Source organism: Manis javanica, chromosome 12 (genome assembly GCF_040802235.1).
Source record: "Manis javanica isolate MJ-LG chromosome 12, MJ_LKY, whole genome shotgun sequence".
Lineage (NCBI taxonomy): Eukaryota > Metazoa > Chordata > Mammalia > Pholidota > Manidae > Manis > Manis javanica.
In genome coordinates, this window is record NC_133167.1 from 7,407,205 (window position 1) to 7,428,659 (window position 21,455).

Sequence of the window (21,455 nt, forward strand, 5' to 3'; positions counted from 1 at the left end):
GAAGAGCTCTTTCCTGCACTGAGCAGAACCTAGGGAGCCTCATGCAGTTCCTCTATGTCCACCAGAGGGCGCGCGTCCCTAGCAAATCTTACAATTTGGGATACTTGGGTGGCCCTGTCCTTGCCCTTGGAGAGGACTGTGGAAGTAGGATGGAGGAGACGCTGGACCCTAAGGACAGGTCTCCAGACAGTGACAAATCATATGCTGGGCTCAGGACTAGAGGAAAGTGGGTTCCACTAAAGGGAGCAAGGGCTGTTCCAGACCAAATCTTTGGTGGGTTAAGGCTGGGCTGCTGGGACAAACGGTGCTGTGAGCTCAGCGCAGAGGTGGGACCCTAAGAAAGGCAGCTCGGGGCCTGGCCCAAGCTTCAAGCTCCTGTTCCCAGTATGCAGAGATTTCAGCCCGTCAAGTTTCAGTTACTTGCCCATATTAACGTGGCTGCCATGTCTGTGTCTGCACAAGGCTAAGCTTCTCACCTCCTTTCTGGGAGTTTTGGGGATAATAGTTCTGAGAAGGCCACACAGCCCGAGGGAGCTGGATTAGACCAGATCCCAGCTCTGCGCATCACCTGCTATGTGGTCTTCTCAGCCCCCTTCTCCCACCCTAGAGACCCACCCTGAGCTCTGAGGAACATCTGCAGGACTGAGCTGCCCTGGGAAGCAAGACAGAGCAGCTAGCCTTGCCTGGAGATACCAGTGGCCCAGCCTGTGCAAGCCGCATGGCATGGGCACACAGGGTCAGGGAGTCCCTCCTACCAAAGCCTCTCTCTGACCCTGACCCTGGCAGTAGTTTGGGGACAGCTGAAAGGGAGATAGGCTGCCTGTGACCTGAGCGACCTAGTGAGGACACTCCACACTGTCCTAACTCCACACTCCACAGGCCCCAGCCCCTGTGAAGGGCAAGGTCCTCCCGGAACACCACAGATGGAAGAGAGACAAGGTGTAGAATGGTGTCCCACGCCAGGAAATGTCCTGCCACGTTGGGAAGAGAGGTCTTGTCTCTCTTGCTCCTTTCTGGATCTCTGGAGCCTAGAATAGTGCCTGGCAGAAAGCATTTGGTATGTATGCAAACGAGTGAGCAAATGAATGGAATGGACAGAATACTTACCACGTGCAGGGAAATGCGGTAAGAAGTGGCCCCTGCCCTCGGTGGGGGGCAGCCAAAAAGCACACAGTCAGGTAAATATACAAGCAAAGGGAGAGAACTGGGGCCTTCTTCAAATCAAGGCTGGGGGAGGCCTCTCTGGGGAGATAATGTCACCCTGAGACCTAACATGGATTGAGCCAGAAGTCTAGGAGTCGGGCATTCCTGTGGCAGGAACAGCAAGTACAAAGGCCTGAGGGCAGGCCAACCTTGCCATGAACAGGGAGGCTGGTGGCTGGTGAGCAACTGAGGCGGGGCACTGGGAGGGAGACGACCCTCATCCTGGAGCTTTAGGAAGCCTGTCTGCCATCAGGTGCCCTTATCCCTGTGTGCAAAGCACCCTCATCTGTGGCCCAGGATAGTAGACTGCCCTACGTAGATTGTGGATGGATGCCCTGGTTTAACACTGGCATCTTCCAAGCCCCCCGCTGTAGGTGTCTTGAAAACAGATGATTCTTTAACACAGATGGTGGGGGCCTGCGAGGGAAGGAGGGAGGGTGGAGGAACAGTGGGAGGAGGGGGATAGGATGTGGATGAAATACCCCACAATTTCAGGAGGGGCTGGGCCCCACAGTCTCCTGTGATAAATGTGTCCCCACCGTCAGTTCAAAGGTAAGGCAAGGAACCCCCACATGGCCAGAATGGGGGTGGAGAGGATGCACAGCTCCTCAGTCTCCACCCCTCCTCTGCCCACAGCCACCCTGCTTGTGGGACACTCAGGGGCACTCCAGGTGGAGGAAACTGACCATCCTGAGCCAGGATCTGTGCCCTCATTCTAACCTCCCTTCCCTTGTGCCCCATGAGTGCACATCTCACTTTGACCCGACACCAGAGGCGTCTCTAGACCACATTCAGAAAGGACAAAGGCCAGGGTTGCCCAGCTAGGGGCAGAAGGGCAGCTAGGGGCAGGACCTAGGTCTTTACTTCTCAAACACATGTCCCCTATTACAGTCCTGCAACCTACCTTGCATCAGAAGCCCATTTCTGGCACCCTCACTACTGGAGTTTCAACACTCCCCAACCCAAGATAAAGCTCAGCTGACAAGGGGACACACTACGGATGTTATGCAGGGGCTTCTGCCACACAAGCTCACCTGTGGACCCCAGGCTAGGTAACAACCCAGAGTTCTTCTTAGTGGGCTCTAAGTTACCTCCACTTCCTGATTCCTGAGGTCACACCCTCAGTTTTCCTCACCTGTCACATGTTTGAAAATCCAAACAGCCCACCTACATCTCCAACTCTGCTCAGGGGGCAGGGAGCCCCAACCCATTAACCAAGGTACTGTTTGTTGGTTTCTTGAGGTCAGAGCTTGGAGAAGTAGGACAAGACTGCACAAGTGCCCCAAAGTCCCAAGGGACCAGAAGTGCCACTTACCACCACCAGGGGAGGCCATTTGGAGGCTGTGCTAATTGTCAAGCCGTTACCCCACCCCACTGCAAAGTGAGGCGTGTGGGTCTTGGCCCTGTGCTTATTCCAACTGTGTCACCCTCCACCTCAGGTTCCAGTCAGGTAGCCCCTCATGTGGCCCATTCTTCAGGCCTGGGGCTGTGGACACCTCCTTCCATGGCACCCAGTTCCACTTGGCCATCAATGATGTGATCTTGAGAAAAGGTTCTTGGGTGTACCATCAGGGACCGACCTGGTAAGCAGCTCCCGCTCCGGCCAGTAACTGGTGACCCTCACCGTGTCCCACCAGCCAGCTGCAGCTCAGTCCCTGACCAACCACAGCCACCCTGCTGCTCACAGTGCACACCCATCCCCTTACCCAAACTGGTTATTTTCAACCCACTGCCACTGTCCCCAGGAAAGACAGCTGAGCCTAAAATCAAGATTCTTTCCTACTACCCTTGCCCCTCTCCAGGTCTGAAGTGACTGAAACACAGAAAAACCAGGCTTGAGACAGCTTTGTTAGAACAACTCAGCAAAATAAAATTCCGGTTTATTGTTGGACAACATCGTTTCACACATACATCAAACAGGCCAAAAAAAATAAACAGCAACTTCATAGACAAAAAAGGAAAAAAAAAGAAAACCTTTTATCTTTGGCCTTTTTAACCATCTCATACAAACCAACTACTTATAGTACAGCTAAGTACATACACAAAAAAAGTTACTGGAATGCTCGGAATAAGATTGTTTTTTTGTTGTTGTTTTTGCTTTTTTTACAAGGTTTTTTTTCTCCTTTGAGATTATAATGAACATGGTCACACCACAAGTAAAGTCAGAAATAGGACAGAGAACGCTCCGGAGGCTGGTTTGGTCATCTGAGATCATTAAAAATGGCTGACCCCTAACAATATGTACAAAAATATAAAATGTAAATAAAAAATACAAACAAATTTTCCTTTTTAAAGTACTTTTAAGAAAAAAAGCAGGGCCTTGGAAGTTTTGGTTCTTTTTTCCTCCCCTGTTGCAAATTCACGTTGTGGTTTTGGTTGAGTGGTGGAGAGCGTGTGTCATCTGCGGGTGGCGCTGCCCACAGTGGGTGGGCGGGCCGGACTCTCTACTCGAAGGTGACCACGTTTAGATTCTGAGACGGGAAGTGGAGGGTGAATAGGTCACGGTGGCCTTTTTTTTTTTTTTTTTAAGTTTAACTTTTCCTTTTTTGCTGTCTAGTCATCCTCATCAGTCTTCTGCTTCTTGGTGTCAACATCATCATCCTGGGCAGGGAGAAAGATTGCGGAGGACTGACCCACCTCTCCAGTCCCAGCTAGGCCCGACTGACCACCTCAGCTCCCGCGGGCAGTGCCAGAGGCCTCCGGAGCTCTGGGATGCTGGACCTACGTTCCCTCCTGTTCCTGCTCAAAGTGGAGCCACTCAGAACCACACACTCCCCAGCTAAGTCCCATCAGCCCCAGTCCCTCCAGCTACAGAGCCCAAGACCCCAAACTCCCCTCCCGCAAACCAGAACCCACCTCGTCGTCTTCAGCTGCCCGTTTGCCTGTTGCTGACTCAGCCTCCTCATCTTCATCTCCATCCTCTTCCTCACCTGGAGAATCAAACCCCAGGTAAACTACACTGCCTTCGTGAGCCAGCCAAGGAAGCTTCCTGGTACTCTCCACGCGGGGGGGGAGGGGTGGGGGGGACCCGAAGCTCCTGCAATTCCCCAGGAACAGATTTGCCAGGGCAGTGTCCCTGATCTCTGCTCCCTGTCGAACCGGGAAGCCAGGGTTCCCACACCATCCACGCAGCCGTCGCCTTCAGAGAAGAGGTCCCAAGGACCTGCACACAGATCGGGGCATGGGGGGGCTCTCCCACAGGCTGAATGTGTGAGGGTGTCGGGCACAGCTTTCCGCCGTCAGCCTACAAAAAGGTTGGTCCCACCTCCACAGACACAGGACCAGTTGTAGGTGGTCCACCAGCCCCACACCTAGAAGCTCCCAATCCCCCACTTTGCCAGACAAGGCCAGGGAAAGATACCCCAAAAGGGGGGAGACACAAGGCTACTACTCACCATCACCTTCCTCCTCCTCCTCCTCCTCCTCCCCGCCTTCTTCTTCTTCTTCATCTACCTCATTGTCGGCCTCCTGCTCCCCATTTTCCTCATTCTCAACAGAAAACAAACCCGGTTAGTAAGGACAGAGCATAGCTCCCGCCCCCTTCCTCCCCCCAGGCCCTGCCCTGTGCTACCACGGCCCCAGGCCACCCAAGAAAACCCTCTTTAATTAATCCCCCTCCCCACCAAGGCCCCGCCAGACCTTGACACCAGAACTGCCCAAGGGCTCAAGCACGCAGCCCTGGCCTAAGCCCAAAACTGAGAGTAAGAGAACCTCTGGGCCAGGAGCCGCTAGGGAGTCCTAAGCAGGGCGAACACTTACAGCATTCCCATTAGCAGGTGCGTCTCTCCCATTCTCGGCCTCCTCCACAACTTCCTTCTTCTCTTTCAAGTCCTTTAGAAATCAAGAGGGGGAATCAGTAAGTCTCTGGGCAACCCAGGGCTGACAAAGGGGCCCAGGGCTAGTTACATATGTAGTGCTGGTCTGAGTGTCCTTAGAACAGCCGCATGGGCCACGTGCAACCAGTCAAGGAGGTGCCACCGTAGACCGAGTGTTTCAGGGGGTCAGCACTTTGTGACTCTCACCCCCTATACACACTTGGAGAGGATCCACTGTGGCTGTTCCCGCTGCCCCCTTTTTTCATGTTTCTTAGTTAAAGAGCCATGTGGCACCCCAACCCCAAACTCGTCCAGCCGGGCGGACAGGCCGGGATCACTTTTCACTCCCGCACACCTCAGCACGGATTGGTTCCCAGCCCGAAGTAGCTCCACCTCCCAAGCCCTCGGGAGGCAGCAGTAGGCGCCATAAACAACGCGGCTGATAGGACGGTCCCCCCGCTGCAGGAGACGTCCTCTGCGAGGCTAGCCCGGGAAGACAGGCGCAGAAGGCAAACTCGGGAGGTCACCTCACAGCCACCGTCCTCCAAGGCCCGGGCGGCGCTGGACCCGGCAAGCGCCTGTCTTTAAACCCAAATCCCTCCAGTTCTCTGGGACAGCTGTCCCAGGTCGCGAACTCGCTACCTGGAAGTGTGCGCGGGCTCCTGCGACAGGGGCCCAGGCCCGCATCCCTCCCTCAGAGGCGCGCCATCTCTGTCCCACATCCTAGCCTCTCGCCTGTCCGCGCAGGGTTGGTCGGGCTGCACCGCGCGAGAACCTCAAATCCCTGTAACTTTTCTCACCCCGCGCGGCCAGGGCGGCCGCCAACAGAAACGAGCATGGGGACACACGGCCTGGAAGTGCAGTCCAGCACGGACCTCGGGGCACCTGTCGGCCCGGTTTGCCCCGGCCGGCCGGCGGAGAACCCCAGCGCCGCCCGCTCCTGCCCCCTGGTGGCCGAGACCCCGGGGACAGGGTGGGGGCGGGGAGGTGGCAGCGCGCAGGCGCTCAGCCCCCGCCCGGGGGGCTTTGCGCGCGGGCCTCGGCACGCACCGCGCACGCGGAGCACGTGGCCCCGGGCCTCCAAATGCACCCCCGATCCTAGGGACGCGGCGCCTGGGAGCTCCCGGGCACCGCTGAACGCGAGTTGTGCGTCAGTCTTCCCGGGCGTCCCCTGCTACCCCCTTCACCAGGCCGGAAGCGCATGCCGGCGTCTCTGTATTTGGCGGGCAAAGTCCCGCGGGAGGCTACCAGTAAGTCCGCAGTCTTCTCACTCCCGCAACCCGAGGCCGTCGGGGACGCGCTCCACGGGGCTATTTACTGCCCCGGCGGGAAATCACCTTAGGGGGAAGCAGACGCGGACACTCGTGCTGGGAGGCGGCCGACTCCCCCCGCCCTCCCCATCTAGTTCCCGGTCTGGGCCCAGAGGTGGCCGGCGGGAGCCCCTGCGGAGATGCGATTCGCCAGCTCTGCTCCGCCGGGGGAGTCGCCCCTGGGAGAGAGCCATAGGTGACGCCAGGGGCACAGAGGTTAAGGAGACGCCAAGGTGACTAGCGTCCCTTCCTGCAGGGGCACGAGACAGGCTCAGGAACCGAAGATCAAAAAAGCCGGTCCGCCAGAGTGCCACGCTCCCGCCGAAGGCTGAGGCGCTGCCGGGGCGGACAGCGGAACGGACACTGCGCGCAGCAGCGGAGCTGCGGCAAACGCTCAGAACCTCAAACCCGAGGGCAAAACACCGGGCCTCGACAACAATCGGCACCCAGCTTAAACCCGCAACGGGCCGGGCCAGCCGCCACCGCAGTTTCCGTTCGCCCGTGTCGTCCTCGGCGCGGCCGCGCACACGGTACTGCCGGGCAGCCGCGGGGGGCGCCCATCGTCGCCCCGGCGCACCGCTCCTTCACTTTCCGTTTCCTCCCCTCCGGCGCGTGGGCTCGCCTCCTCCTCAGCCAAGCCCGGCACCGCTAGTGAATTATTGAAACTAGGCGGCTGCTCCCTGCGCTCTCCCCCCAGAGAACGCCCAACCCCGCCTCCCCGAGGGCACCCAGGGCGGTCCGAGACCTTCCACACCTCCGCGGAGACAACCGACGTCGGTCGAGACCGGCCCGCTACTCCCCTGCTTTAGCAGACTTTAGCGCAGACAAACGTCCTCGGACCCAGTGCAAGGCTCCCCACGCCGAACAAAGAGCAGCGCAGCCGGCTGGCGCTCGCCGCGGAGCCACCTTCCCGCAGCCGGGCCGCCGCTGCACACGCGCCCCCCCCCCACAACACTTCCGATTCCAAACGCGCTCGAGTTTCAAAGTTATTTTCGTGCGCTGTGCGGGCCGACGACCCCCAACCGGCCCCTCTCCTCCCGCCGCCGCTCAAACGAGTCACAAACAAGTTTCGGGAGTCGTGGAGCAGCCTCTCCCGGAGCCCTTCAAGCTTCGCGCCCGCACCCCAAGTCCCCGAGGGCGCCCGGCCCAGTCCCCGACGGGCTTCACGTCTGCCCGCAGCGCTGCCGGCCCCCTCCCCCGCACACACAAAGAGTGGGCTGCCGAGGAGTCCAGGCCAGGGTCGAGCGGGCTCCCGCGGGAGGGACCAATAGCGACTAGGGGCAGCCCAGCCGCCGCCCGCCAAACGCCGCTCCGGCGGCGGCGGCGCGCGGACCTCGAAGGGGCGGGAGGCGTCCAGCCTCACCTTGGTGGTAATCTCGGAGCTGGTGTCCACGGCCGCGTCTGACATGATGGGGCACGCCGGTGATCCGAAGCAGTGAATTTGAAAGAAAGCTAGAGTTCAATGACTCTGGCGATGAAGCTGCTGGAGTCCGCGGCGGCGGTGTTGGAGGCGCGCGGCAGAGGTGGCTGCGACGAGCGGGGAGCCGAACACGGGAACAATGCAAAGATGGCTTTTCAGAGCAGCCAGTGGGGAACTCACGCGGCGCCAGAACCTTTAATATAGATTAGTGGGCGGCGCTCGTCCTCCCTCCCCCGAATGCTACTGGCTGAGCGCAGGGAGCGGGCGCTCGCTCATTGGCTCGATTCCGAACAATGGGCAAGCGTGCTTAAAGCGGCAGTGCCTTGGTGCGTCCCGCGCTGCGCAGTCGCCGGCAGCACTGTCATTCAAGGCCTGAGTTTGCCAGGTCTCGGCGTCGGCTGAGGGGGGAAGCGGGGGCGCGCGAGCGCGCTCGGAGCGCGCGCTCCCGCCGCTGTTTTGCTGGGGCCGCTGACGCAGAAAGCCTAAGCGCGGCAAAACCGCCCTCCCCCGCCCTCCCCCTCCTCGCGGCTGCTCGGAAAGAGGAGGGAGGAGGGAAGAGGAGGTGGCGGGGCCCGGCGCGGACGACGGCTGCCCGCGAGGGGGAGGGGGTGGCCGGGTGCTGGGCTCCGCTGGCCAGTAGTAGTGTCCTGTGCAGAGCCGCGGAGATGGCCTTTCCCCCGCGCTTAGACACCTTCGACAAGAATTGCCCCAGCGCAAGTGGGCAGAAGCCCCAGCACGACCGAAGAGGGCACGAGGCTGAAACATGCGCACCTGGGCCGCCTCGTTTCTCTACCATGTCTACCCCGGGTGCCCCTAATCTTTGGGGAGGTGACCCCGTCGCCCGCCACCAACCCTGGTGTAGGCCGCGTATGCCAGTCGATGAGCGGGCTCCGTGTCAAGCACACGGGGATTCATACATCGAAGGGACTCGAGGGTCGGTGCGGGCTCCTGGCCTCGAGCAAGAAGTTCGCGAGCGTCGCACTGCACTACAGCCCCGGACACTCCAAAGTTCTGCATAACGCCTGCCCCGAGCGGTCACAGCCCTCGTGGCATCCTCAGGGAACCTATTCCAGGGCCCGGCCATCGAGTCTACCCCTCTCCCATTCCACTTGCAGGGCTTCGAGGGGCACATGAACTTAAATATTAAGGGATTATATGGGGTAATAACAGCCCGTTAGACTAGTTGGAATGGTCCTTGGGGGCTCCTTGAAGTTTGTAGCGCCATTTAGGGAACCACGCGGAGCCCTGAGAAGGGAACCATAAGGACGCCACACTCAAGATGGCGCTGGCTTCGCTTAGCATGGCGTGACGTGGCTATCCAACCCACGCAAAGCGTCCTAAAACTGTAGGTTATACCCTCCTTATCGTAACTACATTTGGCTGTCGAACTAAGAAACCAGCTCTGTGGGAAGAAGAATTAGAATAGGTGGAAAGATGGTACAGAAATATAATTGTGCCACACACAAGATGGCGACAGATAGGGTTCATCCTTGTGTTGCCAGAAGGGGGCGCCCGACACGGAAGGCGGGACTCCGGATAAGCGAACGTACATTGGCTGAGAGTGGCGGGCGAACACAAAGTTGACGCTTTGCGCCCTGCTATTGGCAAGTTCTACTGTCTGTCTCTTCGGGCCACCCATCTGGGAATGGAGAAAACCCGGAGTTTGGGATCTTGTAGTAGGGTCAGACGCCAAGTCCGGTAGAGGTTGAAAGGAGAAGTTAACTTGCTTTTCACGGTTTAGGTCAGAGGCCAGTTAGCCCCACTCCAACCACCAGACCCCTTTTGCTGAGCATACTACACCCTCGCCCAGTTGCCTCCCCCGGCTCTGGACTCCGCTACCAGGCTGGGAGGAGGCGCGGAGCGCTGGCGCGCCACGCGGGTCTAGGCCCCCTCCCATTACCTCTGTCCTGCACGCGTCAGGTCCGCACCCCTGCTCCTGTCTGGCCACTGGCCTGTGGGGCTTTCCCGAGCGAGTATGCTTTGGGGAGAGAGAGAGGTTCGGGCTCCCTGTCCTTTGGCCGGGAGAAAAGGGGGGCAGGTGCTGGACAGGGCGGAGGCACCTCACCACCTCCCGCTGCCGGGGGTTCGTGGTCCCCTCCGAGGAACGCGGTGGCGGAAGGGGCGCCCGCGGGGCTCTGACCTGTCCCAGGGAGCCCCAAAGGCTGGAGGTGGAATTCCCCCCAGGGGTAGGCGTGCGCCAGTCCAAGGGAGTCACAATGGTGTCCCCGAGGACCACGCGTCCCAACTCTTTGTTCAGTCCCCTCCCATCCGCCGCCAGCTGCCTTTAATGCTGCGCGGACCTGGAGCCACCCTTCGCCCCAGAGGAGGAAGGAGCTCTTCGGCCGCTGCCGGCGCGACCGCCTCCTTTGTGCCACATTCTCCAAAAGGTGGAGGGATTGTGCGGCATCGCCAATGGGGCAGGACAGCGCCCAGCACCGGTGATGCATCCGTTACTCTCCTGTTACCCTCGAGGAGATCGTACAGTCCCCAGAAACCAGATACCGCGAGAGCTTGATTTGTGCCACACCTAAGCGATTGAGCCTTCTTCCCTGTCTGGATGGCGACCTTGGGCAGTTGTCTCAGTGTCGCAGCTGTAAACGACGTTACTGTTAAGGATTTTGGCCAGGGTGTGGGGAAGGCAAACACCCAGGAGCAGCGAGGTGAATGTGAATTTCCCTCGGAGTACTACTTTACCTGACCCTGTCTCCATGCAGCTGGCTTTGCTGGAAGCAGATAAGGCTCATGCCCACCTGGTTCTGGAACCAGCATTCACTGAGCGCCAGCTGTGTACATGGCATTAAGCATTTTCATTTGTTCTCTGCATCTTGCAAGGTAGGTAGGACAATTATGGATCTAAATCATGTGAAACTGGTATTTTTGTAGGTCAAGACCAATTGAAAATCAGCAAATGTATAGTTTCAACCTCTAATTCTTAGTTGTTCACTATCCATTGAACAAGTCAAAAAAGCCGACCAAGGCAGTATAGAAGGGCCTTACACAGTAACCAAGTGACCAGGCTGGGGCTAAAATGCACATTGTTAGATGAGTCCTAGAGTAGAAGTCACCTCCTAGACCTTCTCCTTGACATAGAACTGTGGTATTTGCTCATAAGTGGTGGAATTTTTTTAGGCTATTAAAAGCCTATTCCTCTGGTGATAAGCAAGTCCCCACCTCCTTTGCAGTTTCTGAACGGGCTGTTCTTCCTGTCCCGTCACTTCCACTCACTGTTGCAACTCAGTCCTTTGCAGCTTCTGTGGCCTTTTAAACCCCCAAGACAAGCTGGCATATACTGGTAGACTGCATTTCTTGGCATGGGACTGTTTATAGCACAAGGGATACAGGGCTTAGGTTAGAGCTGCTCTCAGCCAGGGGCCCCAGATGGCCTCTAGGCAAGTTTTGTTTTCAGGAATTTGCATAGGGCCACCTCTGGGTTGCCTACACACTCTCCAGTTGGACCACAGGCCTCTCCCTACCCAGCCTGAGTCACACATTCATTTCACATGCCTAGCCCTGTAGGCACAGAAGTTTGCAACCCTTGCTGCTATGCCATTTCCAATGTATTTCTAATTGGTTGTCTCTAATTCTGCTTGATTGCAAAATAACTGAAAGAATATAAATAACTGTTAAAGCGGCCTGAGTTCAAGTCCCAGCCCTGCTTACACACTGGCTGTGTGAAATTGGGCAAGTTGCTTCCTGACCTAAGAAATTGAGATGACAATAACAGTACCTACTTTCCAGGGTTATGGTGGAAACTGAACAAGTTAATATTCAGAACATGCTAAAATACTGTCTGGCACATCCGGGGAAATGATCAGTGTTCTCAGACTCCCTTTTCCAGCTGCCATCTCTACCTAAGTGGGTTGGTTTCACAGTGTTTGCAGGCCTCTGGACAAAGGAACAATGATTTTAACAAATTCTTCCCATATTCGGTGGGAATTAAAAGCACTGGCCTAGCTGAGTTTCTGGAAGCCTATGATTTGGTGCCCAACATGCTTGGCAGCCCTCTGGCCTCAGAGGAATGACAGAGTCTAGGGAGGCAGCCTGAGTGGAGCAGGCCTCAAACAGTCCTGCCTTCCCAGCCTTCAGAAACCCAGGAGTTTCAGGCTGTGGTTTCTTTGCCCAGGCATAAGGGCCCGGGGAGCTGCCAGGGGCCTTTCGACTCTCCTGCCCTGCAGAGCCCTAACAGCATTGTGTAAGAACCACCCCCCCACATGCCTGCTCCCTGTGCAGCACTCCCGGGCCTGCTTGTCCTCCCAGGGAGCTATGCCCTTAGTCCCTGGTACACACACAGGTCTGGCTGCCTCAAGAGGCTCCTGTCTGCCAGGGAGAAGTTAAGGAACATCTCTTGATATTTGGGGGCCCATCGCCAAACTAATGCCAAACTGGAGCCTGGTTGGAGAGGACATGAGTCCAGGGGAGGTTGTGTGCCGTGTACCCGGCCACTGTCTCCTGAGCACACTTATGCTGTGGTGCCAGTTCTGGACTCCCTGTAGCCTCCTACAATGTCCCCAGGAATCTTCTTCCTGCCCTTGTCACTTCCTGGCCCCTCTTCCCTGCATTTGTCCATGTGTGTGAGCCTGTTAGCATAGCTCAAGCTCTGTGGGTGTTTTACTTAAGCTCTGGTTACCATTTGTGAGTGTGTGGGCCCAGCATCACTGTGGCAAGTGAAGGTGCCAGCCAGGGAGCATGTGTGCCAGCACACAGAGCTCTCAGGGAAAACAGCGTGGCTGTTCAGTCCCACTCTGTCCTGGGCTTTTCACAGGCTCGCAGCAAGTGAATGCCAGTGAGGACAGTGCACCAGAGAAAAGGTGGAACACCCAGAGGTGACCGTGAGGAGGCACTGAGCTGGGCACCTCCAACCTGTCCCTTCCTGCCACTCAGCCCCATATGGGAACCCAAGAAGACAAGATCCTCAAGTAGGCTGGAGCTGAGGGTCTGTGTGTCCTGGGCTAGGTCAGAGCCAGACCAGGTAAGCTTGAAGTGGATGAGAGGCAAGCTCTCAACATCTCAGAGCCTCCTCTTTGCTCTGTTAACCTCAGATGGGTCTTCTCTATCTTCCCTTCACCCCTGGTGGAGAAGCCGCCCCTAGTCTCATTTGGCAGGACTAGGTGTGTGGGAAGGAGGACACACCACCAGCCAGGATTTGCTACTCCCACCAAAGAGGAGTACAGATGAGGTGGCCAACTGTCCAGGTTGTGCCTGGACACAGAAGTCACAGTGCTGTACCCAGGAAACTCCCAGGCACACTGGGACATATCGATCCCATGCTGGTGAGAATGGCATTTCTGAAGAAATCTCTAATCACTGCCAAGAAGAAGGGTCCTGTGGCCTTAGCCTCCCACTTTGCCATGGAGAACCAGCTGACACTGGGGGCACTGGGTTTGCACATGGCAGAGCAGAAGGACTGAGGGGCATAGCAAAGATCACAGAGCAAGCTGGCAGTGCCAGGACCAGGACCTCCCACGCCCGCCCTGGAGGGCTCTTGGCTGCTATGTGAGGTGAAGGCTGCTATGCACAGTGAAGGTCATAGGCATGGGAATCAATTCATTTCTAGATCCAGGGGGAACAAGGGTCTTCAGAACTGGGGAGAAGAGATTTCTCAGGCTCCTTCCAAAAATATTCTCTCTTCCCAGAGGCTTTCTGAGAATCTCACAGGGGGGGGAAAGTGAGGCCCTCTCTTGGACAATTCTGTAGGAAAATCTCAAAGGTGGACAAAGTGTTACCCAGAACTCACAACTCCCCCAGGGAAGCCAAGGGGAAGGTGGTGACATCTTTTCTAGGGAAGTGCCAGCTCCAAGTGCATGTAGAGCCTGAGAGGAGACCTGGAGCTCACACACCTGGACTGGGCCAGCTGGTGCCTTCCGCGGCTGCAGCGTGTTCTCAACTTGCTGCCCTGTGGCCAGGCCTTGAAGTGTGACCGTTTGCTGGCTCTCAGCAGCTTTCTGCAGGCTCGCTGCTCTGGCCACTTAGGTGCTTTAAGAGTGTTACCTCGGAAGCATCAGCCAGACACTCGGCTGCTGGCAGAGTCGCAGTTTTTCCACTTACCAAACAGAAGAAGATGGCCCAGCTCCCAGGGAGAACAGCATGGCTGTTTGTCCCCGCTCTGTCCTGGGCTTTTCACAGGGCCAGAGTTTTCTGAGGTACAGTCCTTGTCCAAGACATGGTTTTGAGACCCAAAAAATATTTATCACAGTGGTAGTTATCAGTCTCCTCTTGGGCCATATGTGTTCCAGAAGGTTCTTCAGGAGTCACTACTGCTATGAAGCAAGGCTGAATTTGAATTCAGGAGCATTTCATGATGGAAACTAAAATGTGTTCTGAACACTTGCAGAGAAAGATAGAAGGAAAATTGGAAATTAACGATTAATGTTAATAAGTGAGCCTGTATGAAAGGAGACAGCTCTCAAAGCAGGGAGGGACAAGTGTTAGGAAACGTCCTTAGCTGAGAACCCGAGCTTCTGGTTACTTAAGGCTTTCAGCTTGTGTATGGCTGTCACCGGGCAGTAGTAGGGGGTCCTCTGTGCTTTGTCGTTTCAGTCCCAGCCTCTCTTCCTCTCGGAGCCCCTGACAGGAAGGAACACAGCACTCCAGAAACTGGAGGGCCCACTCAGCTTGACTGATGCTGGTTCTGAGCAAGTCCCTGTCCTGTCCCACCCTGTACTGTTCCTGTCATCCAGGCTGAAATGAGAGGGGATTTCAGGGCATAGACAGTCATGTAAACACCTCCCTGCACGTGCCGTTAGCTGTGAGGGTGGGCAGGGACAGGTCTGGCGTGTCCCCACTTGGCATGGCCCCACCGTGTACATCTGGCTACACTTCATCAGAACTGACTGTTCAATTTCTCTGAATCAAATGAAATTGGACCCATTGTTCCTTGGAGCCCCCATTCCAGGGTGTTGACGCCTGGTCTGTGCCAGAGAAGAGAAAAATTGAACACACTTCAAAGAGTTATGGCAGCACCCCTGCAGATGGAGAGGATGGGAAAGAGCCTCATTTACAGATGGAGATGCTGGGACCCAAAATGGGAGCCAGCCTGATTTGCCAGCAGAGTGTCCCCCTGGCCAGAGACAGAGCCCTCGTGGCCCTGGCTGCCAGGGCTCTGTGCCACCCCACCCTCCCCTCTCACTGAATGACTGGATCTGTGGCTGACATCAGGTCTGAAAACTCAGAGACCAGGTCAGGCCAGACAGGGACACTTGCTGGAGCAAGGAGAACTTGACAAGCACCTCCAATAACGGGCACAGCCTGAAGTCAGAGTGTGATGTGAGGGAGAGAGAAGGGGTGAGATTCCAAGCAGCTCCAACATGGAACAAGCCAGGCATGCACATGAATGGGACAGCAGGGCAGGAGGGTCAGCAGGAAGAGGGGCACCCCTGAAACCTGGCTTGCCCCAGCCAAGCAGAGACATTTGCTGCATATCCTTTCACCTCGATGCACAGCTACCAGGCTAGAACTCCGAAGACCTTCCCCATCGGGTGCAGCAGGTGACCGTGGACCCAGCCCCAGCAGGTAGAGCTGTAAGTGGAAGAGAGGCAACGGGAATGGCAGCTCCTATTTACCAAGCAAACTCTGAGCCAGGCATTGTTCTGAGTTCTAGATGCACATTAACTCATTCAATCCTATAAAGCTTGTTATCCTCACCTTATGAAAGGGAAAACTGAGGCACAGAATGGGCAGGTGTTGCTCAAAGTACGCAGCAGAGCTGGAACTTGAAACTGGCAGCCTGGCTCTGGAGCCCCAGATATGTGAGGTTGCAGGGCCAGATTCCAGCTTTCTGAGCGAAACGTCACTGGTCATAAGCAGCCCTACCATCACCAGGCTTGCCCACCCACTTCCACGATGTCACGGACAGGGGCTTGGGGGTTCCTCTGTTGATTGGTAAGGGGTTTTTTTTCCACCAGCTGAGGCCCTCATCCCCCCAGCAGATGCCTTTCAGAAGGCAGGGAACAGGGACGTCTTCCCAAATAGGTCATTTTCTGGTTATAAGGCAAGATCTTCCAGTGGGAACTGGTGACCTGAAAGAAAGGGCACTTTGCAACTATCACCAAGGATTCACCAGGGGTTTAGCCTCCTAAACCTGAGTTCTCCCAGGGTGCCCCATTGAGCTTCCTCATGGCATCAATGGACAATCGGTAACATCTGCCTTGAACATTTCTCCAAGCTGCCAATTCCATGGCCTTGCTCTGGGCTGTGGAAATACAACATTGCCTAATATATAGCGACGCACAGGACAAATTTCTCTTGGGCCTCAGCACCAGCAGGGCCGTGTGGTGTGGCGGTCAGCAGCACACCTCCGGGTCCCCCTCCTGGCCTCCCGTGTTAGGGGCTGGAGCCCCGCACCAGGGCTCCATGCCTGCCTCTGTGCTGTGGAGTGTGGGTCCTCAGGGCAGATTCAGCCTCCATGTCCTGTCTCCTCACCTGTAAAGTGGGAATCAGTAACAACCTCTTAACACTTGTCCCAGTCACTTGTCTCATTTTTTTCCTCACGGACCCTCCCCTGTCCTGTAAGTAATCACATTTCCCTGTCTGGGCTGCGGGAAGCTCAGCACCCACCCTGAGGGCACCTCTGGGTTCCAGAGCATACCCCAAGGTTGGTGGGACTAACCTACCCCTGGCTTCCTTTCATTTCTTACCGTATTTTCCCTTAGCCTAACTTCTCCAGTGATTTTTTTTTTTCCTTCTGGCCTTTAGGCCATTTCTAGAACTTTAGAACAAGGGCCTAAGTTAATTAAAGTGGTGATTAAATAAATAAGCTGGAGCCCTTGATACCTGAAGCACTTTCTTGCAGATTGTACCATTTAAGCCTCACACAAACCCAGGTAGGTGCCCCATTTACAGAAGGGGAAACAGAGGCCCCCAGAGGGAGCAGGTGGGTGGAAACAGGTCATTCCCCTCAACCCTGCCGCCACGCGTGGCCTCCCTTCAGCCCTGCCCTGGCCCGTGAATGATTGCTGCCCAGCCCTGCCATGCCCTGGCTCGGTGATTCTGCCCGCCCAGCGTCCCCCCACCACCACTTTGCTCCCACCTTCCCTTTTCCCATTATCATTCTCTGCTTTCTGAGAGATGGTAAAGTTCGTTGCATTATTTAAAGATGAGTGAAACATCAGCCACCCCTCTCCATGACCCCCTCCATGGCATTTATAGCAAATAATTGAGATCCGGCTCTCCCCCCAGGGGACAGGCATGTCCCCAGAGTGCTGCATGCTGCTCAGCCTTTAGGAAGTGTGGCCCAGACCTCCCAGGACCAGAAGCTTGGAACCATGGGAACCGACAGCCTCACTGTCCCTCTCTGGGACCATCAGCCTGGACGCTCCATGACGGGGCCTTGGCTGGGCCCTCAGAGAGCCCAAAGGCAGGCTGGGAAAGAGCTGCCACCCAGTCAGCGCCCTGGCACTCCATGAATGGGCTCCACGGTTGAGGGAAAAGGCCCAGGGGCCCTGAGGGGCTCACGGATTTCCAGTGAAATGCAGATGAGACCCTTTTAAAACCCCACCTGCCCTCTGAGGCTTAGAGCCTCTGGTCCACCTGAGCACCTGAGGCTCTGGAGGCACCGACTGGGCCCAGAGCAGAGCTGAGGTCAGGGTGGAGAGAGCTGAGCTGCTCTGTAGAATGTGGGGGCATTTGGGCTTTTGTGGGACACTGGGCAGCCGTTGTTTTGTTCACATCCCAATAACAGAGAGAGCAACCCACAACTCAGAACCTCTTGGTAATTGTATTAGTATTACTTGGTGGTAATCTCCCTTCTTGGTGTGCAAACTCATGATTGTTGCCCTTCAAGAAACCATGGCACTCCTTCCCGCGGCCCTCGAGGGACTATGGCTGGTCCCCGCGTGAGGCAGAGCAAGATCACAATCAGCGTGATGAAGTGACCAGTCAAAGAAAAAATGATGTATGAAAAAGAAGCAAGACAACAAGAAGAAAAGATTGAAAAAATGTAAGCTGAAGATGGTGAAAATCATTCCATTAAAAAACAGACAGAGATCCTCCAAGAGTCTCGGATGACGATCCCAGATCGCCAGCATAGGTTGGAAGCTGCACAGTTTAGAGAATGAAAAAGATTTAGAAGAAGCTGAGGAATGTACGGAAGCACGTTTAGTACTGGAGTCAGTGAAGTTAGAAGCTTGAAGTTTTTCTGTACAGGGTATCTTTTGCAGTAAATCTGAGATCCATTCCACAAGTCATTATTTTTGACCACAGCTGTGTGTTCAAATAGTATGAGAATGTGATTCTTTTTATGCACTTGCATATATTTTTCTTTGCTTAATTAATGTGTCAAATAAATAAATGAGTTCATCTAATAAAATGTTTCATACTAAAAAAGAAAAAAAAGAAACTGTGGCAATGCAGTTAGTGAGTTAGTGGTATTAGCTCCAAGGTCACCCAGCTCTGCCTTGACGGCTCTGATCCCTGCCCTTGGGTCCCCCACCCAGGTGGCCTCAGTCCTTATCTGTCCACAGTGGCAGAACCCACGTGTAAGTCATCCAGGAACCAGGGCCGCCTACTTCCCCGCTGCTGGAGGTCAGGGGACTAGTCTGGCAGCTGGTCCCACAGGAAAGGCCAGAAAAGAACCAAGGGTTACAACATGAAACCCCAGAAGGAGGGCCAGGGAACCCCAACACTGCTGGCTCACCTGTGGACTCTGGGTAGATGAGGGAGCCATCCTTGCCCATCCAGACAAGTGGGAGTGGCCACCAGCCCAGAAACCCTCTGCTGACAGGCACACAGTGGCCACACCCCTGGCTTCGGCCCAGCTTTTCTTCTCTGAAACAGGCCTCTTTCGAGTCCTTCTACATCCAAATTATGGGTGTGCACGTGCATTATAAGTACAACTGTGAACATATATCTATGTTGAGTGACATGTTTCATGAATGTGGGCCAGAGATGTGTGTTCATGTGTGTGCAGACATGAGCATGTGCCTGGGATGTCAGGTGTTGTGAAAGTACCCTTCTTATCTGCAGGCTGGGGTGCAAACCTGCTCCCCACAGGTACAGGGTATTTGCTTCATTCTCCTTTGTACTTTTCTGCACTTTAACCTTCCCCACAGTAAGCGTATACACGCATACTCACAGGGGCTCCAAGGCCTGCTCACCACCCAGTGGGGGAGGCAGGCACAGTCAAGAAGGTCCACACTAAGTGGGTCAAGGGCCACAGCAGTGGGAACCAAGAGAAGAGAGGAGACGAACTCTGCCTGAGTAGTTACGGAGGGCTTCCCAAAGGAGGCATTCTCTAGGCTGGGACTTCAGAGGTGAGCAGTGCCTTCCCTGCCAACCACCCCTCCCTGCCCTGCCCTCTCCTCCTGCAGAGCCCTTCATCCGTGGCTCCTAGCTGTGCGTCTCCATCTTCATCCTCACCTCACTGTGCCTCTGGGATAAATCCAGGTCCTTCCCTGGTGCCTGTTTTCCAACAAAAAAATAAATAAATAAAAGCAAATAAAAAAAAAAAGCAAATCAAGGAGCTAATAACGCAGCTCCCCTGGGTGATAATGGTACTTCAGTTCCAGTGGGAGCATTTCATTTGGCTCGGTCTTTTTCTAGAGTTTCCAAGCCACCTAACCCTAAGAAGAGAAAGGGACTGTGGAACTGACTTGGTCCCACATCCTACCCTGGGAGGAAGGAGCCCTCCGTAAGCCCCCTTTGGGGGTCACCTGGTCTCAGCCTGAACACCTGCACACAGAGGTCAGCGCACACTTTTGCACGGATGCCCATGCACCCAGCCTACCTGGTGCTGAGTGAAATGCCACTTCCCCTGTCAACCATCAAATCCCAGGTAGCCTCCTTGTCTCCTGCCAAGTTCCCTCCCTGTGACTTCCTCCCCTGCCTGGAACTGGGGACACAGTGGGGCTAGGGAACAATAGCCCCATGGTCTGGGAAGGGGTGAGCTCTGCCTCCTCCACACGGGGTGGTCTTGGAGAAATCAATTAATTATTCTGATCCTGTTTCTTTTTGCAAAGGTAGAAGATGAGGAAAAAGTTACAGTTTGTAAGTTGTAAACTGCTCTGCAGATACTATTTATTATGATGAAACAATCTGAGAACAATTACAGAGCAACCCATCAAGGATTACAGAATAATACAGGGGAAACTGTACATATAAGTGCCAGGGAGTCACCTCCAGGAAGAGCACTTTGAGCGGAGTCCTCTCGTGCCTGCCATTTGAGTGGTATCTCTGTGCCCTGCATTGCCTGTGCAAGATAAGAGGCCTCTAATCCTCAAAGCCAGCCTGGGAGAGGGGGACCAGCCCCACATGACCAGAGGATCTGTTGGCTCACAGACGTGATTACACAGCTCAACATGTAGACAACAGGCTGGGTCTGGAATTCAGGTCTTCTGGCCGTGAGATGGGGGTGCTTTCCACTCTGTAGCAGCAGGAGGACAATTTCCAAGCCAGAGAGATATGAGGTGACATGGGTCGCATGAGTTGATGAAGGGAAGTGACAGTTGCTTGTGGGGCAAGGGCATTCATTCATTCATTCATCAACACCTGCTTCTGAATACTTATTTCCTGTTGAATAAGTGAAAATGAGTGGTGGGGCAGGGAGGGTCATTGAAGCAACCTGTGTGGGCTCCTAAGGGCTTCCGTGGCAGAGACCGAGGGGGTGCCTTCCTCATCCACGTTAGTCCCAAAGCTGAGACCCAGCCTCTGGCTGGCGGGGACTGGCCACAGGCAGTTCCTGGGATCATCCTGTTGCATGCGCAGAGCCTCTGTTTTTCATCAAGACCAGTTAAACGGAACCTAGGGCTTTAGTTGAGGCAGTCAGGGAGGCACCAAGGGAGGGGGAAGAGGATGAGGGGGTCTCTCAGGTCACTCAAGGTCCCCGGGGGAAGAAGGAAGTGGGAGACAGAACCTGGCAGTGTGGGCCAGGTTGGCGGAAGCAGGACCAGACATAGACCCAGGGCTGCCAGGCCTACGTGAGGAAAGGGCAGACGGGTGGAGGCAAGCTCCAGCCCAGGGAGCAGAGAGCAGGGAGCAGCCTGATTGATAGGGTGATAGGGACAGCTGGACGGGTAGCCAGGGTTGCCCTGGGCACCATCCTCCCATTCCCCAGCCACAGCCAGGCCCGTGGTCTGGGGACAGGGACGCCACTGGCCTCTGGCGGGTAAGGCTGTGGGGAATGAATCACTGGCCTGTGCCAGGAGCCTGCAGGCCTCAGCACTCACTCCCCAAGGACCAGCTAATTCACTTGGAGTGAGGCGGCGCCACCAATGACTAAAGCAGCCGGCCCAGGCTCTGCAGAGCCCCATACACGGCTGACCACCAAACAAGAGGGCCAGGCAGCAGGGGACAGGTGGGCCCACCCCTGCCACTGGTTTGGCCAGGGCTCCCCACCTGCCTTCAGGAAGGCAGCAATGCCCGTCGGGGAGGAAAGACCCCCCCCCACCTGGGGCCAGCCTGAGTCTGGGGGTGGAGATGGGGCACAGAAACCCCTGCCTGAACTGCAAATAGCCTAATTACGGTGGGACAGTTGGGAAGGGTGAAGGAGGGCAGTGGACGTGGAAGGCCAGCACAGTCCTCCCCTTTTGGGGTACTGAGGAGGAGGAACCTTGTTCAGCCAAAGTGCATGGCCAGGTCAAGAGCTCAGCTCCACCAGGAATAGATGCTCAAGTCCCTCGAGAAACAAACCACTTGGAAAACAAGACCTGGTGTCTTGCCAGGCTGTCCCTGATGCATGTTGCTTGCTGGTGGCAGAGGTGCAGCATTCCCTGGCTG

The 21,455-nt window shown here is 55.8% G+C and overlaps 1 protein-coding gene and 1 pseudogene across 2 annotated transcripts; one reads left to right on the forward strand and one right to left on the reverse strand.

The window, feature by feature from the left end:
* Window positions 1-3,048: 3,048 nt before the first annotated feature.
* Window positions 3,049-7,908, reverse strand: PTMA (prothymosin alpha). 2 transcript variants are annotated; one of them, XM_036997790.2, is made up of 5 exons: window positions 7,692-7,908; window positions 4,963-5,034; window positions 4,599-4,692; window positions 4,060-4,133; window positions 3,049-3,804 (listed from the first exon to the last, which is right to left on the reverse strand). In XM_036997790.2, the coding sequence occupies exons 1-5, from the start codon at window positions 7,734-7,736 to the stop codon at window positions 3,757-3,759; spliced, it is 333 nt and encodes a 110-aa protein (XP_036853685.1). In that variant the 5' UTR covers window positions 7,737-7,908; the 3' UTR covers window positions 3,049-3,756. The 2 variants fall into 2 exon arrangements, with proteins under 2 accessions (XP_036853685.1, XP_036853684.1); XM_036997789.2 differs by having other exon boundaries at window positions 7,662-7,908.
* A 2,544-nt stretch (window positions 7,909-10,452) lies between these two features.
* On the forward strand, window positions 10,453-18,063 carry LOC108408353 (tubulin-specific chaperone A pseudogene; annotated as a pseudogene).
* The last annotated feature ends 3,392 nt before the right edge of the window (window positions 18,064-21,455 follow it).

Coding starts and splice junctions, on each gene's coding strand:
- PTMA (XM_036997789.2), bottom strand. CDS start 7,736: ATGTCAGACGCGGCCGTGGACACCAGCTCCGAGATTACCACCAAGGTG. Junction 5,035..7,661: donor ACGCCTCCCGCCCCTTCGAG/GTCCGCGCGCCG, acceptor TGATTTCTAAAG/GACTTGAAAGAGAAGAAGGA. Junction 3,805..4,059: donor GGGCAGCTGAAGACGACGAG/GTGGGTTCTGGT, acceptor CTCCCTGCCCAG/GATGATGATGTTGACACCAA.